This window comes from Penicillium maclennaniae (assembly GCF_028827695.1).
Source record: "Penicillium maclennaniae strain IBT 15551 chromosome Unknown utg000008l:1.0-3552695.0:1.0-3555053.0, whole genome shotgun sequence".
NCBI classification, from domain to species: domain Eukaryota; kingdom Fungi; phylum Ascomycota; class Eurotiomycetes; order Eurotiales; family Aspergillaceae; genus Penicillium; species Penicillium maclennaniae.
The window spans coordinates 1,924,360-1,938,498 of NW_026623220.1; the positions used below are offsets into that span (position 1 = coordinate 1,924,360).

General features: G+C 53.5%; 5 protein-coding genes across 5 annotated transcripts; 2 read left to right on the plus strand and 3 right to left on the minus strand.

The window, feature by feature from the left end:
* Positions 1-200: 200 nt before the first annotated feature.
* Positions 201-1,303, minus strand: N7477_009700 (uncharacterized protein; the record flags this gene model as incomplete). The annotated part of the gene is made up of 2 exons (XM_056971361.1): positions 201-1,055; positions 1,118-1,303. 2 exons carry the CDS (start codon positions 1,301-1,303, stop codon positions 201-203), a joined length of 1,041 nt encoding a protein of 346 aa, XP_056818340.1.
* Positions 1,304-1,950: 647 nt separating this feature from the next.
* On the plus strand, positions 1,951-3,415 carry N7477_009701 (telomere maintenance protein PBP2; the record flags this gene model as incomplete). The annotated part of the gene is made up of 2 exons (XM_056971362.1): positions 1,951-3,340; positions 3,393-3,415. The coding sequence occupies 2 exons, from the start codon at positions 1,951-1,953 to the stop codon at positions 3,413-3,415; spliced, it is 1,413 nt and encodes a 470-aa protein (XP_056818341.1).
* Positions 3,416-3,740: 325 nt separating this feature from the next.
* N7477_009702 (FG-nucleoporin NUP159) lies at positions 3,741-9,628 on the minus strand (the record flags this gene model as incomplete). Its single annotated transcript, XM_056971363.1, has 8 exons — positions 3,741-4,234; positions 4,283-4,506; positions 4,755-6,669; positions 6,725-7,828; positions 7,903-8,742; positions 8,795-9,114; positions 9,252-9,475; positions 9,539-9,628. 8 exons carry the CDS (start codon positions 9,626-9,628, stop codon positions 3,741-3,743), a joined length of 5,211 nt encoding a protein of 1,736 aa, XP_056818342.1.
* Positions 9,629-10,116: 488 nt separating this feature from the next.
* On the plus strand, positions 10,117-11,088 carry pup1 (proteasome core particle subunit beta 2; the record flags this gene model as incomplete). Its single annotated transcript, XM_056971364.1, has 3 exons — positions 10,117-10,242; positions 10,314-10,361; positions 10,429-11,088. The coding sequence occupies 3 exons, from the start codon at positions 10,117-10,119 to the stop codon at positions 11,086-11,088; spliced, it is 834 nt and encodes a 277-aa protein (XP_056818343.1).
* A 345-nt stretch (positions 11,089-11,433) lies between these two features.
* N7477_009704 (uncharacterized protein) lies at positions 11,434-13,746 on the minus strand (the record flags this gene model as incomplete). Its single annotated transcript, XM_056971365.1, has 4 exons — positions 11,434-12,262; positions 12,358-12,572; positions 12,644-13,386; positions 13,440-13,746. The coding sequence occupies 4 exons, from the start codon at positions 13,744-13,746 to the stop codon at positions 11,434-11,436; spliced, it is 2,094 nt and encodes a 697-aa protein (XP_056818344.1).
* Between the last annotated feature and the right edge of the window lie 393 nt (positions 13,747-14,139).

The window sequence follows — 14,139 nt, forward strand, 5'->3', positions numbered from 1 at the left end:
TTCTGTTTTTCTTTTTATTGATCTCGATTGGGCGTTCGTTGTGCACATGAAGCATCTATAGGCGTTCTACTATTCCCCAGGGTTGTGTCGGCCTGTTGTCATACATTTGATGGCATGGATTGTTAGTTCATTAGTAAATTAGAATTCTTAAAGAATACCATTCCCTGGCTCGAAACATCAAAATCGTATCACATTATGTTCTAGTTACCCAACGATCGACCAAAGTCAATCAGCCGTAATCGTCGTGCATCTCGCGGGTGGAACTGGGCGACCTTGGACCTGACAAGGAATCTTGAAGCAGCCGAGTCGCGTTTCAGATCCACATAGGAGTTTCCGGCCTCCAGCAGTGCATCCAATAGCTCGTGCACCTCGGTGGCAGCAGCTTCTCGCTGAGTCATTTGATTCAAGCTATCATCATTGCGCTGCAAAAACCGATCAATCCGTTGCTGCGAGCTACTCTCGGGCCCGGCTGGTTGCTTTGGCTTTTTCGGCTTTCCATGAGCTGTGTAGCCCGCCTTCAACGTAGCGTCAGATACCTCGAGGGCATCACCAACAGTTGGACCACCTAGGTCCTCGGCAGCAAGCATCGGAGCCAGCCTCTCATCGATGAAACTGTCAAGTGAAACCTTCAGAGCTGCAGAGGCACGATCCAGTTCCTTGTTCTTCCTTTTCTGCTCCTTGACCAGGTCTTGGGCTAGCTGGGTCGGCGTTTGCTTTTGCTTGCGCCCATTAGTGCTGCGGATATGCTGTATGCGTTCCCGGAGTCCGTGTGCGATTGCGCGTGAGTCTCGCAGATTTGCCTCTTCAACTCGGAGGCGCTCCCGATCTGTTGATATTTTTTCTGCGGTGACTGTCACGGATACCTTGCTCTCTTTAATGAGCTGAGAGGTATCCGCGACTGCTACGAGCGAAGGCAGGATTGAACCTCTAGGCGGAAGATCATCTTCTGCTTTGAGCAATGAATCGTATGCTTTTTTGGCGCGTCGCGCTTGCGCCACTCGGACCCAAGGATCGTTTAAGTTGTCCAACAGACCATGGGAGCGAATTTCCCGAAGCTTGGAATAGATGTTAGTTACGAAGTTCAGATCCAAATGATTGAGTTGGTCGGATAACTTACCTTCTTCAATTCATCTTCTTGGCGCCGAACCTGCTCCTGAAGCTCACGCAGAGTTTCATCCAGCCGATGTGTATAAGCTTGTAAGTTGGTTGCTCTTAGCGGCTCTCCGGCGGCCTCCGTCTCCGCTGCTTGGCGGTTCTGAACAAATTTTTGAATCCTCTGGACGGTATCCTCGGATACTTCCATCCTTACCGCTCGACCTTTCAGATATACAAAGATCTCCGTCAGATACAAAGGGTCGCAAGGGAACACGAAACCATCCCCAAACACCCGCGTCGCGTTGATAACACGTGACTCGCCAGATTTGGTTTAGCGCTTTGCAACTTCCCCATCACATCAACCTCGACCTCGACCTCGACCTCACCTTTGACCTCCTGCTTACCGCAACTACCCTTTCCCCTGTCCACCCCAGCGTTTCATTTTGCGAGGTTCCCCCCCCCCATTGCGATTAATCTCCTTCAGCTTGGAGATAGCACTGGTTCCGGTTCCTTCTTGCCTGGTTTCCTAGTTTCGACCCTCTCCTTACCCATCGCAATTCCGACACCTTCATCTCCCTTCACCTTTCCCGCGACGTCCCCGACAAATTCCCCAGGTTTCCCTTGCTTTTCTTCGAGGAGCACTATAGCATTCACCCTGATCTGCACATTTCGTCGGCACTTTCTCCATCCTTCAGCCTTTCCAAGCACCAGATTCCCTCTCCCGGTCGCCAAGCACCAGCACGTTTTCGTGGGAACCTCTGGTGTACATAGACGATCTATAAGAAAGAAAGCAAGTTTCGTTCTTGACAATTCGACCTTTTCACGTAAGTGAAGGCAGAACAGCATACATCAACCATGTCGGCTTCTCCCTCGAACACCCAAACGGCCAAGCGCCCTCTCGAGGATCCATCATCTCCCTCGGCCCCCAACGACCAGCCCGATGCTAAGCGCCCGGCTCTCGACAAGGTAGTGAAGAATGATGCCGAGGCTGAGGCCGAGACCAACGTGAACAACCAGATCCCCTCCGTGGAGGACGCCAAGGACACCCAGGGCGACACCGTCGTCACCGATGCGCCCAACGGCAAGGCCCACGACGAGACCCAGCCCATCCAATCGACTGCTTCCCACGGCGACCGCGCCGGATCGCAGTCCGATTCGCACGCGCCTCAAGACGAATCCAGCTGGATTCACATCCGAGCCGTGATCTCCAGCCCCGAGGCTGCGACCGTGATCGGAAAGGGAGGTGAGAACGTTTCCCAGATCCGCCGTGCATCTGGCGCCAAGTGCACTGTTAGCGACTACACCCGGGGTGCTGTTGAGCGGATTTTGACCGTGAGCGGACCTCAGGACGCGGTGGCTAAAGCATTCGGCCTCATCATCCGTACCCTGAATAACGAACCCCTCGAGGCCGCTTCCACTGCCCAGTCCAAGACGTACCCTCTGCGCTTGCTAATCCCTCACATTCTCATTGGTTCTATTATCGGCAAGGGCGGGAGCCGCATCCGTGAGATTCAAGAGGCTTCCGGCGCACGTCTCAATGCCTCGGACGCCTGCCTCCCGTTGTCGACTGAGCGATCCCTCGTCATCCTGGGTGTCGCTGATGCGGTCCACATTGCGACTTACTACGTTGCAGTTACCCTGGGTGAGCAACTGACCGAGCGGTTTGGCGGCCCTGCGGCGTCTGCATATGCCACTCGCAGTGGTGGCCCTGCTGGCGCTGTTCCTGGTGGTATGCAGGTTGTGCCCTACGTTCCTCAGCCCGCTGGTGGCCAGTACGGACACCCAGAGAGCTTCACGAAGCGTGGCCCTCATCCCAACCGCGCTCAGGCCGGTCCATACGGTGTTCCCTACATTGGCGGTCCTACTCCCGGCCCCGTCAATCAGCCCCCTATGCCTTACGCTGCACCGCACACCCCCTATGCCGCCCCTGCTCCTCACCAGGCCGGCCCCTATGGCCCTGGCCCCGGTCCCCAACCTACGCCCGCCCGTGGCGGTCCCCCTACTGCCCCGGCTGCGGGTGGCGCCATGCCTGGCCAGCCACTGACCCAGCAGATTTACATCCCCAACGATATGGTTGGTGCCATCATCGGTAAAGGTGGTGCTAAGATCAATGAGATCCGACACCTGAGCGGCAGTGTCATTAAGATCAACGAGCCCCAGGAAAATAGCAACGAGCGCCTGGTGACCATCACTGGTACCCAAGAGTGCAACCAGATGGCTCTGTACATGCTGTACTCACGACTTGGTCTGTATCTACCATCACATCTACCTCGAAGCCTTTGCTAACACGTCTACAGAGAGTGAAAAGCACCGCGTCTAAGGCTGACGCCTTTCTTTTTCTCGGGAGCCCCAGTGGGCGTCGTTCCCCAAAAGTCTACGGTGGTTTACGATGATCTTGTTCTCCTTGTTCTTTGATTTCACGGTGTCTCATTTTTCTTTTCTTGCTGTAACTTATTCAAGGCGTGTGATTGAGCCCTGGCCTAATAACCAATCCCACAATTTCATGGACCCCGTTGCCCCATCCCCAACCCAAGTAGCCTTGATCTCTCCTGTTCCACAGACATCACCCCAGTTTTTCCAGTTTTTCCAGTTCACACAGCAGGATGAACTGCATGAAGCACCAAGTCTGATCACCCTAGCACACCTCAAATCTTCTGGAAACTGACATGCTTCATCTCCAACCCAGGAATAGGTGTTAACATCTTCTGCCGAAGCGGTTGAATACTCCTGACAAACTGATCCGTGTCTTTCGCATCCTTGTGCGCTTGCACGCTCGCCCATCCAATGATCAGGAGCCTGATCTCCGCCTGCCCGCTTGGACTTTTCGTGTGCTGAATCGTCCCAGGCCGGTCGACATGGCCCATTGCCCATGATTGCGGCGCTTTGTCCTGGCCGAGCTCTTCGGTCATGGCTTTGCGGAAGTTGAGCAAATCTGTGTTCAGCCCCTTGGTCTCGGCCACGGTCATGTTGCTAGGGAATGGCAGTGCCGCTAGCTCTGTGATCGGATTCGCAGTAAGAGTGTCTGTACCACTGATGGGAGGTTGCAGTGTGGTGTAGAGCGTCGATGGTGGTTGTGAACTTGCTGCGAGGAAGGGCTCTAGTTTCCCAGTTGTTGTTGACCCACGCGGGTCTGTCCAGTCTAATTTGTTAGCTTCTTAGACCACCATGGTCGTATACGAAGACTCACTAATGACCCAGACAATTGTGTCTAGATCCTCAACAGTGCGGCCCCATGCAGAGCTCGAGTGGCCGCTCTGTTGTTTGGTGACGTTGAAAACTTGACGAAGTGCTTGGCCCTCTTCGCTATTGGGATCCTCGGGCCTCACGCTGCGCTTTACCTTGAAGTAGACGAATTCACTAACGATTTGCGACATGGTTGTGTTGGATGAAAGATGAGGTCGTGCACAGAAGCTGCGAAAGGGTAGTTAAGCTTGATGTCGCGCAAATGATGTCAGAGTCCGGTCTCCATTCAAGTCGGTTCAACAGAGAATATAGTCAAGCTATGTACAATCTTCAAATAGGAAGTTCCCCTTCAGCTCTTGTCAGCTAAATTCAATTATTCAACGCCAGGGTAGGTAAACATGTCCGAATCCCATTGTGCTCCAAATCCACCTCTCGTTCAAAGTAGAAAAAAGCAAAGAAAGATATCTCCAATCTACCAGTCCACGCTGCGAACCTTGTTTTGTTTCTTCTCGATTGCACCCTTCAGATTCGCGACTAGTTGCTTCCGGCGAGCAGACTTGTTTTTCCATTGTGCAACGTCTTCTTGAATACTCATTGACCCGACGAGCTCCACGCTGCGGAGACGGCTGTGCTTTGCGGATCCGTTGACACTGGCTCGGAAGTTGACTCCGCGGGATGCAGACTCGGGTGTGTGGTAGGCGCTACCATCAATGGAACCGCGCGAGCCAGGAGTAGCAGGACAGAGGCCATTATTCTTCCGTGGCGTGGCGAAGGGAGATCCTTCATGGCTGACAGAAGCGGAAGAGCCATTGAGATCGATACCGAGCTTCCGCATCTGAGCTTCGAGGACATCAATATCACTGCTCTTACCCTCGGCCATGCTCATCATTGTGGCAATAGTCGAGGACACAGCTTCAACAGTAGGGCGTTTGCGGCCGCTGCCTGAGCCGTCAGGGCGAGGGATGTCAGCAATCTTGGCTCGCAGGAGGGAGACACCCTGCTCGAGATCGGCCATCTTAGCCTGGATTTGCGTGAATGCAGTCCGCAAGTCGTGCTGGAGGGCGGCCTGCTCGGCAGACAGAGGTGCCGTCAGGATGGAGCCGGTATCAGTGTGTGCGTCGAGTGTTTTGCGAATGCTGGCACATTGACCACGTAGCGTAACAATGTCTTTGGTAAGCATGTCACGGCATTGCTCTAGCTTCTCCTCCACTCCTTGTACGCGCTGTTCGTCCAGAGATTGGTTGAGACAGGTTATGATATAGTCCAACTTATCAATATCTTCCAAACAAACCTTTTCATCCATAATATCGGCAGGCTGATCGCTTTTCAGCACATCCACCCAGTCATCCGCGTCAGAAGTCTCGGCAGTTTGCTGGTAGAGGAGGAACGATTCCAATGACCGAGCATTGATACCCAATGTATCAATCATGGAGTTAATATCCCGGTAGAGACGTTCAATCATACCAGCAATGCCAGGCTTGGCTGTCTCACCCATATAGTTTTGGTGAGGCAAGAATGGGTCAAGAGTGGACACTGGCTCGACCGGACGAGCAAGGTCAGCACGAAGTCTTTCATCCTCGTCGTCATCCGAAAGAGACAGAGCTTCTTCCTCTTCCTGTCGCTGGGCGAGAGCCTGGGCGCGAGCATGATCCTGGCGAGCAGTATCACTAGGCTTTCGCAGCTGTCCTGCCCGCTGGGCCATCTGGGTCAGAGAAGCCTTGCGCGAAGTCAAAGCACTTCCTGCTGCAGGGCGGCTATGATTCTGAGAGAACAAAGCATTCTTCTGAGAGTGGACACGCGTAGGGCTAGGCGAGCGGAAGGGTTCACGACCGGTTCGTGCAGAAGGTCCAGGAGGAGGGAGAAGTGGCTGTTTGGGAATTTCACCAAACAGTTGTCGTGGAGGTTGATCCTGCTTGGGCGCGAGCTTGGAGATCCCACTGAATAGTCCTCCGGTAGAGCTCTTGTCAGATAAGCCGCCGAACGAGCTTTCGGCGGAAGGCTTCGGACTCGGGATTTTGATCTCATTGGTCTCATCATGAGTGATTTCTTCACCACTGTCAGAGAAATCGGACTCATCTATTTCTTCCTCAGAATCCGCATCGGAACCGTCTGGGACTGGAACAGCCTCTTCCTCATCTTCACTCACGGGTTCAGACTTAATCTTAGTGGCAGTGAAATCCGGAGGGAGAGGTGCCTCTTCGGGTACGGGAGGCGGGCTTTTCTCCTTCTTGGGTTTTGTCACAAAGTCTGGAGGAAGAGGAGCGTCGTCCATCTTAGGAATGGTCTTCTTTTGTGTCAGGAAGTCAGGAGGGAGTGGAGCATCGCTCTCCCTGACCGAAGACTTCTTCATAGAAATGAAGTCAGGGGGGAAGGGGTGCGTCATCCACGGAGCTCTTAGACACGTTGGAAGAAGCTGAGGTATCCCCAGCAGCATAAGGATCCCTACTTGTGGAATCCGGTGGCAATGGGGCTTCGAGGGAAGAAAATTTCGGCGTTGTCACAGACCCTTCCCCATCTCCTCTCTTTGGAGTCTCTGTCTTGTCCGAGGGTGCAGACAAAGAGCTGGTGACTTGGTTCTGAGAGGAGGTTTGACTAGTGGTGGTTGTGTTGTTACCGAACATCGAGAAGCTGGATTTTTTCGTCTCGGTCTGCTTCTTCTCGCCAAAAGAAAAGCTTGTCTCCTTTTGCTGTCCGAAGGGATTGTTTCGGGCAGCGGGCGAGGGTTGACCGAAGAGAGAGGTCGGAGGACCGGCCGGCTTGCTGGGCGCTCCAAACAATGATTTTGACTCGGTCTCCGCAGGCTGATCTGGTTTGCTAGGGGCACCGAAAAGTGACTTGGGCTCAGTCTTCGCCGGCGGCTCCAACTTGCTGGGCGCGCCAAACAGGGACTTGGCCTCTGACTTTGCTGGTTGCTGCTCCATTTTGCTTGGAGCACCGAAAATCGAAGGAGCGTCTGTCTTCGCAGGCTGCTCCAATGTACTGGGCGCGCCGAACAACGACTTGGGCGACTCCTCCTGTGCAGGCTGCTCGGGCATACTGGCATCCTCTGCATCATCCATAGATTCTGCTTGGGGACTCGTCTTATTAGATGACGAGACCATATCATCAAACGCGTTGCCAAAGGAGAAGGCACCCGAGGACGGCTTGTCAGACTTGGGTCCATCATTAGCAGCTGTACCATCACCCTTGAAGGACGAGCCGAGAACAAAGCCACTCGACCCGGAACCAGCTCCAAACGGGTTCTTGACCTCGGCAGGCTTGGGGGTAAAGGCCGAATCGGTCTGGGACGGAGCTCCGAAGGGGGACGCTGCCGCGGGCTTTGAAAACGCACTCTCACCAGTCGAAGGCTTTGTGAAGGGCGACTCGCCAGGCTTCGTGGATGCAAAGCCAGCGAAACCACCTCCGCCTGAGAATGAGCTAAAACCACCGCCAGTGGAGCCGGTACCAGTCCCTAATAGGCTCTTTCCCGGTGTACCAAATGGAGATGCCGCTGCGCCAAAGCCTGATTTACCGAATGTAGGCTGTCCAGGCGTGCTCGCGGTTCCAAAGGCTGGTCCCGGTTGAGAGGAGCACCAAACGCAGGCCCTGGGGTTGAGGGTTGCCCGAAGGCCGGAGCAGAAGTACCGCCCACGGGAGAGGGGCTTCCAAAGGAAGGGCCAGATGGCTTTCCAAACGCTGTGGCACCCATGGTTGAGCCTCCCATGCTAGAAGGGCTGCCGAAAGCGGGAGCTCCAGATTGCTTGCCGAAGCCAGATGCACCGAATGACGGCGTGCCGAAGGATGACTGACCAAACGCGGGCTGTTGTTGCGCAGGAGTAGGAGGGGTTGGGTTAGACTGCTGGGGCTGGGAAGATGCCTGCGGGCCTGAGCCCGCGGTGACGAGGCCAGAGTAGGCAACCTGCTGGTGGATTGCGTCGTTATAAATCAACCACCATGCTGACAAGATTCCTTCATTGTTGAGGAGGAATATGCCTGGCAAAGGGGTAGAGGTCTCGTTGATGTCTGCGCCTTGAATGGGCATGATGACATTTGAGCTGGACGAGAGATCAGGTGCAAAGCCGATAACAGAGGTTTCGCCGCCGTCGTCCAGCAATGGAACTGATGCTCGTTTTGTGTCGTCGCTGAAATCAACAACCGCAAATTGGTTCGCCAGAGAAGGATCATCACTCGCTAGCGATTGCTCGGAGCGGACGATGATACTGAGATCAGGAGACCTTGTTGATGAGAGAATCAAGGCATCCTTTAAATGGGGTTTGTAATCTCGCAGCCGTGCGACGAATTGATACGCCGCCGTGTTTCTCATCTGAAATCCCATTGTGGGACAAACTTCGGGCAACTTCTGAATCAAAAAGGGCGCCTGTTTGCGTCTGGTGAGAATATAGTAGGATGACATGTCCTCTTCTGCTGGATTTGGGGTGTAGGCCATAAAAAAGAGGTCGTTTTCCAACCATACGACAGAGGAGACTGTAGTCGTTAGCACAATCGCTTAGTGGGAGGACAGTAACCAAAAACTCACCATGGCATTCACCCTCCAGATCAGAGGGCCGGGGAACTTGATCCTTTGGCGTACCATCTGGTGTCATCTGGGCTGCCGTTCCATCAGCCAGTCCAGCAATGACCTGCTTTCCCTTCGTACTCCATGCAACGCAACTGACGCTATTCTTCAGAATAGGCCCGTTGGGCCCGTTCACCAATGAGCCCGCCCTCAGATCAGCCATCAAGAGTTCACCATTAACAGTGACCATGGCAACATAGGTAGAGTTGGGATCCGGGTTGGGCACCAGAGCGCGAGAGAGACGCCATTTGTTGGAATCGATATGGTGGGTTGCGCATTTCCTGTGGCGAGGTCTGATGTTTGAAAAACCGAAATTTGAGAACCATTCTCTGTGGCCAGAATCAATGCCTCGTCGCTGGCTGTAAATGCCACATGGGTAGGGCGCGCAGGGAGAGGAATCTTTGCTTGCGGTTCGAACGGCTTCGTCTTCACTTTGTCTTTGCCAGCAGGCGCCTCAATGGCTTGTCGGGCTGAATCGGTATTGGCGACTACAAGGCAATCGGGACCAGCGCCAACAATGACACCTTTGGTCTGCGCGACAGCCAGGAGGGAAGAGGTTGGAGAAGGAAGCGCGTCGTTAGGCCATGGGGTAGGAAGTAGTCGAATGTTGGCATCGCCGCTGAGGCCCTTGAAACCAACTTTCTGTAGAAGGTGTTAGTGACAAAAGCTCTAGAAGCTCACAGAAGCTCTGGCGGGGCGACGTACATCAGTGTAGACCTCAGGGAGCTCCGGGCCCAGCTCCGCTGGCGCGCTCCCACCCGCGGGGTTGGAAGCTCCGAAGCTATTAAAGGCCATTTTGAAGCGTTCAAAGTCTGCGGAAATGGAACGAGAATGAGCGCTTAGAGGCGAACCGGTCCTAGACGCATTGAGTGACGGAGAGCTCGGAGGTGTTGAAGACAAGGAGCGGCGTTGGAGTGTTTGCGGACTCCGGTTGAAGAGGTGAAGGGTACGCGCAAAAATGATGGGAAGATCTCTCCGCGTACAGAGCAGAGGGAGGTGCGAAGAGAGTGATCCTAGGCAGGACCTTTGACGTTGAGAAAGTGAAGGCGAAGGACCCGAAAATGTTCGCAGGACAAAAACACCGCGTAATGCCTGACGGCTCAGGCAGCTCCAGGCTGCGGGAGCTTCGTCACTTAACACAGCTCGGGTTCCAGCTTGCATTTCCTCCCCATCTCACCCACGTCAACTTCCCCTCTCCACGTCCATCAGTTGCGAGTCTATCTATCACCCCGGTCAGATCTCAGTTCTCACAACGGTCGTGTACACATCCCCGAGTTGTCACAATGCCGGGCTTCGACTTCTCCAACTACAACCGCAACGCGGCTCTTCACGCCAAAGGGGTTCCCCTTCCCAAAGCCACTAGCACCGGTACAACAATTGTCGGATGCATTTATGATAACGGAGTTGTGGTATGTTGCCATTGATGCAGATACCCCAAAACCACCGCGCGACAGGGAAGCTGACTAGACCGTGATCGCAGATTGCAGCAGATACCAGAGCTACCAGCGGCCCTATAGTAGCAGACAAGGTATAATTCCAATGACCCTGGTCCCCTTTCCATGAGACCACTGGAAACTGACCGGTACCCGCGATAGAACTGCGAGAAACTACACTACATCGCCCCCAAAATCTGGTGTGCCGGTGCTGGTACCGCCGCCGACACTGAGTTCACCACCGCCCTCATCAGTTCCAATGTCGAGCTACACTCGCTATCGACAGGCCGTGACCCCCGAGTGATCACCTGCATGACGATGCTGAAGCAGCACCTCTTCCGCTACCAGGGTCACATTGGTGCCTACCTGGTGGTTGCAGGTGTCGATCCGACCGGAGTTGGCCTGTACACCGTTCACGCACACGGTTCGACGGACAAGCTGCCTTACGTGACAATGGGATCTGGCTCGCTGGCGGCTATGTCTGTGTTCGAGTCGATGTGGCAGCCAGACCTGGACAAGGAGGGAGCTATCAAGCTCTGCGCCGAGGCGATTAAGGCCGGTATCTTCAACGATTTGGGGTCCGGTAGCAACGTTGACGTGTGTGTCATTGAGAAGGACAAGCCCACTCAGCTGCTCCGCAATTACGAGAAGCCCAACGAGCGTGGTCAGAAGGAGCGCAACTACAGATTCCCTCGCGGCACTACCGCTTGGCTAAACCAGAAGATCATCAGCAAGGACGATATGAAGAAATATGTCACCATCCAGACTTTGTCTGGGGATGACAACCTTGCTGCTGGTGAGAAGATGGAAGTTGATGCTTAGGATGGGTTTCTGGTTGGGTGGCGTAGGCTAGTGTTTGTTAATGAGTCGACTCAATATTAGTCCTTCTCAACCTCTTCCCGGAATGTCTTTTGAATGTCTTCTCTAGACAAATTTAGATTCTAATGTATCATTCCAATACTTCTTTACATACACCCGGAAAGGCACGACGTGACCGCTTGCTCACTAATATATCCATTGTGCTTTGGTTATGCTATAGATATGCACTACCCCGATGGGGAAGTGCGGGTATCTTGTTGCTACTAAGTATGTACAGATGTTCTTCGATTCCTGGAGTCGTTCGAGCGTCTCCACCTTCATGCTCTTTCTTGATCCGAAGATGTTTATTCACGGCTGGCCATGGTAGGACCGCCCAATTTGAGGCCCGGCGGTCAGTTCCTTCACAACGGCACGCCCTTCGAACTTCTCCATGATCCAAAGAATATACTCATACCGCGTAGCCGAAACACGAAGCCCCTGACGTCGGAAACGCACAACGCCAGCATGGTACATAGCACGCACCAGAGACGGATACACAGGACCGCCGTGTTTGCGCAGATAGTCGTAGAGCCAGTGGATCAGATGGAATGATCGAGAGGGATTCAGCTGTGTGGAGCAGGACAGTGCGACGGCAAGTTGGTGGATCAAATCGACCGCGATGTAAGGATCTGGGCATTGGCTGTCTCTAGGGCCAGGGTGGTAACGCACGAGGGCCATGTCGTCCGGATGTGGGATGGGGACCCAGGCTTTGTTTAGACATATCTTGAACGGAATGTGGTTGTCGAGTAGTCTAAGAATTGACCAAACGCTCTTTGGATCTCCCTCTCTGGCGAGGCGGAGGCACTCTTGCATCATGGCTGGGCTAGTGAGGTCCACGCGGCGAAGCATGCGGTCGAATGTACCATAGAAAAGAGCCCGGATTCCATTGTATTCGGCTGGTTTTGTCCAAACTTCTGCCAGGGTAGTCTGGGAGGTCTCTAGTCGCTCGAGGGTTCTGCGGGTGAATTTTGTAGTCAACTTTCTCAGCTTGAGATCGACTGCTAGCTGGAGAAGATTGTTGTGTGGAATGCCGAGGCTCTGGACCCCGCGCATGAGGTCTGCGAGGAAGGATCCTTCTGTGTTCCGTACTGTCGTCTCAAAGAGGCCAAACAATAAGTAAATGGGTCGATCCGTCAATCTGGCATCTTGATTATACATAGGTGCTAGTGCTCGACTCAAGCTTCGTAGCGCCCACAAACGTAGAATGATCTGATGCTGGATCGATAAGCCCACATCGGAGGTGACGTGGTCTTGCGGGGTATCTCAGCGTAGGCAAGAGGCAGATCCAACCAAATCCGCGAGCTTGCAATAGCCTCGATACTTGATAAGCTTGTTAAAAATTCGCGCCATCGCTCAAGCTGCTGGTTTCGGCCCTTGCCTTCCCGCACGGCGAGAGTCAAGAGCTGGGTCACGTTAATAACACACTTGGCCGCACAGTCAGCATCGAGCTGGCTCAGAAGTCGATCGGGCGAAGAAATCTTGGGCAAGGGAGAGGCAGTGTCGTGTCCGGGCTGTCCACGGCCTTCAACCACGCCATGACCATTGCCGAGGGCCAGTAGTCATCCGAGCTGGCGCTATGAGTCGCGACGATGATTTCTTCCGCAAAACGAAAGCCCCGAATACTCAGGAGCTGTTGTAACCAGGTATCTGTCACTTCCTTTTCAAGGTCGTGGTAGCCGAGAATGTTACACCGTCCAATGGCTGTCCACATAGCTCGGTAGTGCTTCAGCAACGCTTTCTGGTCCCACGAACCCAGGGTCTTATTACGTTCGACGATGATGTTTGGAAGAGTTTTGATGATCAAGCATATTTCTTCCGTAGGAACCAAGCCCAGTTCCAGTGCACGAGTTACTGCATAGAGCACGGCAGTACGGTTGGATCGGGTTGATTTCTTTTTGGCGAACAATTCCACAGCGGCAAGGTAGTTTCCGGATCCTCGAGTATTTAAGAAAGGGTCGTCGAGAAATCGGATAGCCTGTGTCAAGTCTGTTGTTGATCGCGTGAGGAGCTTTTTGAATATTTGCTGGCTGTATTCTGGTTCTCGTTGTAGGTCGATTTTCAGATACCGTGCAAAGTCTCGGGCATCTTCCATTCCCCAGTCATTTTTGTTGAGGAATTCCATCCAAACCTCATCCTTGGTTTTCGGTTCCGCGTCTGGGGTTACACAAGGGTTGTCAGAGACATGCGAGTCAATCGGTTCGGGGTTGTGATCGTAGAACGGTAGGGGAACCTCATGCGAGGCAATTGCGTAACTGCGAAGGTCTTTGGGAATAATTAACCATTGTCCACGCCATTAGCGTCACTTTCACACTCACCCTGGGTTTCGAGTTGCGCTCTCTGCCATGGATGATCGGTCCACTTCATGTGCTCCCTCCCATTACGACCAAACAGGCACGCGATATCTTCGACTCCCCCAATACCGGCTAGAGCGGTATTTCTTCTCTTCGCAAGACGCCTTCGCGCCTCCAAGGGACCAGGCACACAGCTTCCATGGCGGCGCTGGCCGTTCGCGAAATGTCGGAAGGTCGTTGCGAGCAGGTCGTCACTGATCCACAGATGGTCGGAAGTAGATGAAGCAGGTGGCTTCATAGCATGCCGGTAGGCATGCCTACTAAAAGACATCAATTCAAAAGATGGCGCATGCGAGCCAATTGCCAAATTCAGTCGTGATGAACGAGCGTCGTCTTTCAGTCGCAGCTTCGGCTCGGAGGCTTGGCGTTGTATGACTAATCACATTGGCCAGCCAATCTGTGAACCGGAAATACCGCAGGCACGATGTAGACGTTCTTGGATCTTTTCTGTAATGTTTATTATGGTCGAGAGCTATGTACTTCTTCTAGCCAGTATCTATAGCCCTATGCAAATCATCAAGCGGCGTGGTTTTCTCAGAAGAGTCGCTATCTGGGTCACTTAGGACCCAACCTGGGTTGAATCCAAGATGGAACCAGAAAACAAGAACAAAAAGATGCAACCGTACTCCGATGCAATACCATGCCAGGTCTCGTCTTATGACAA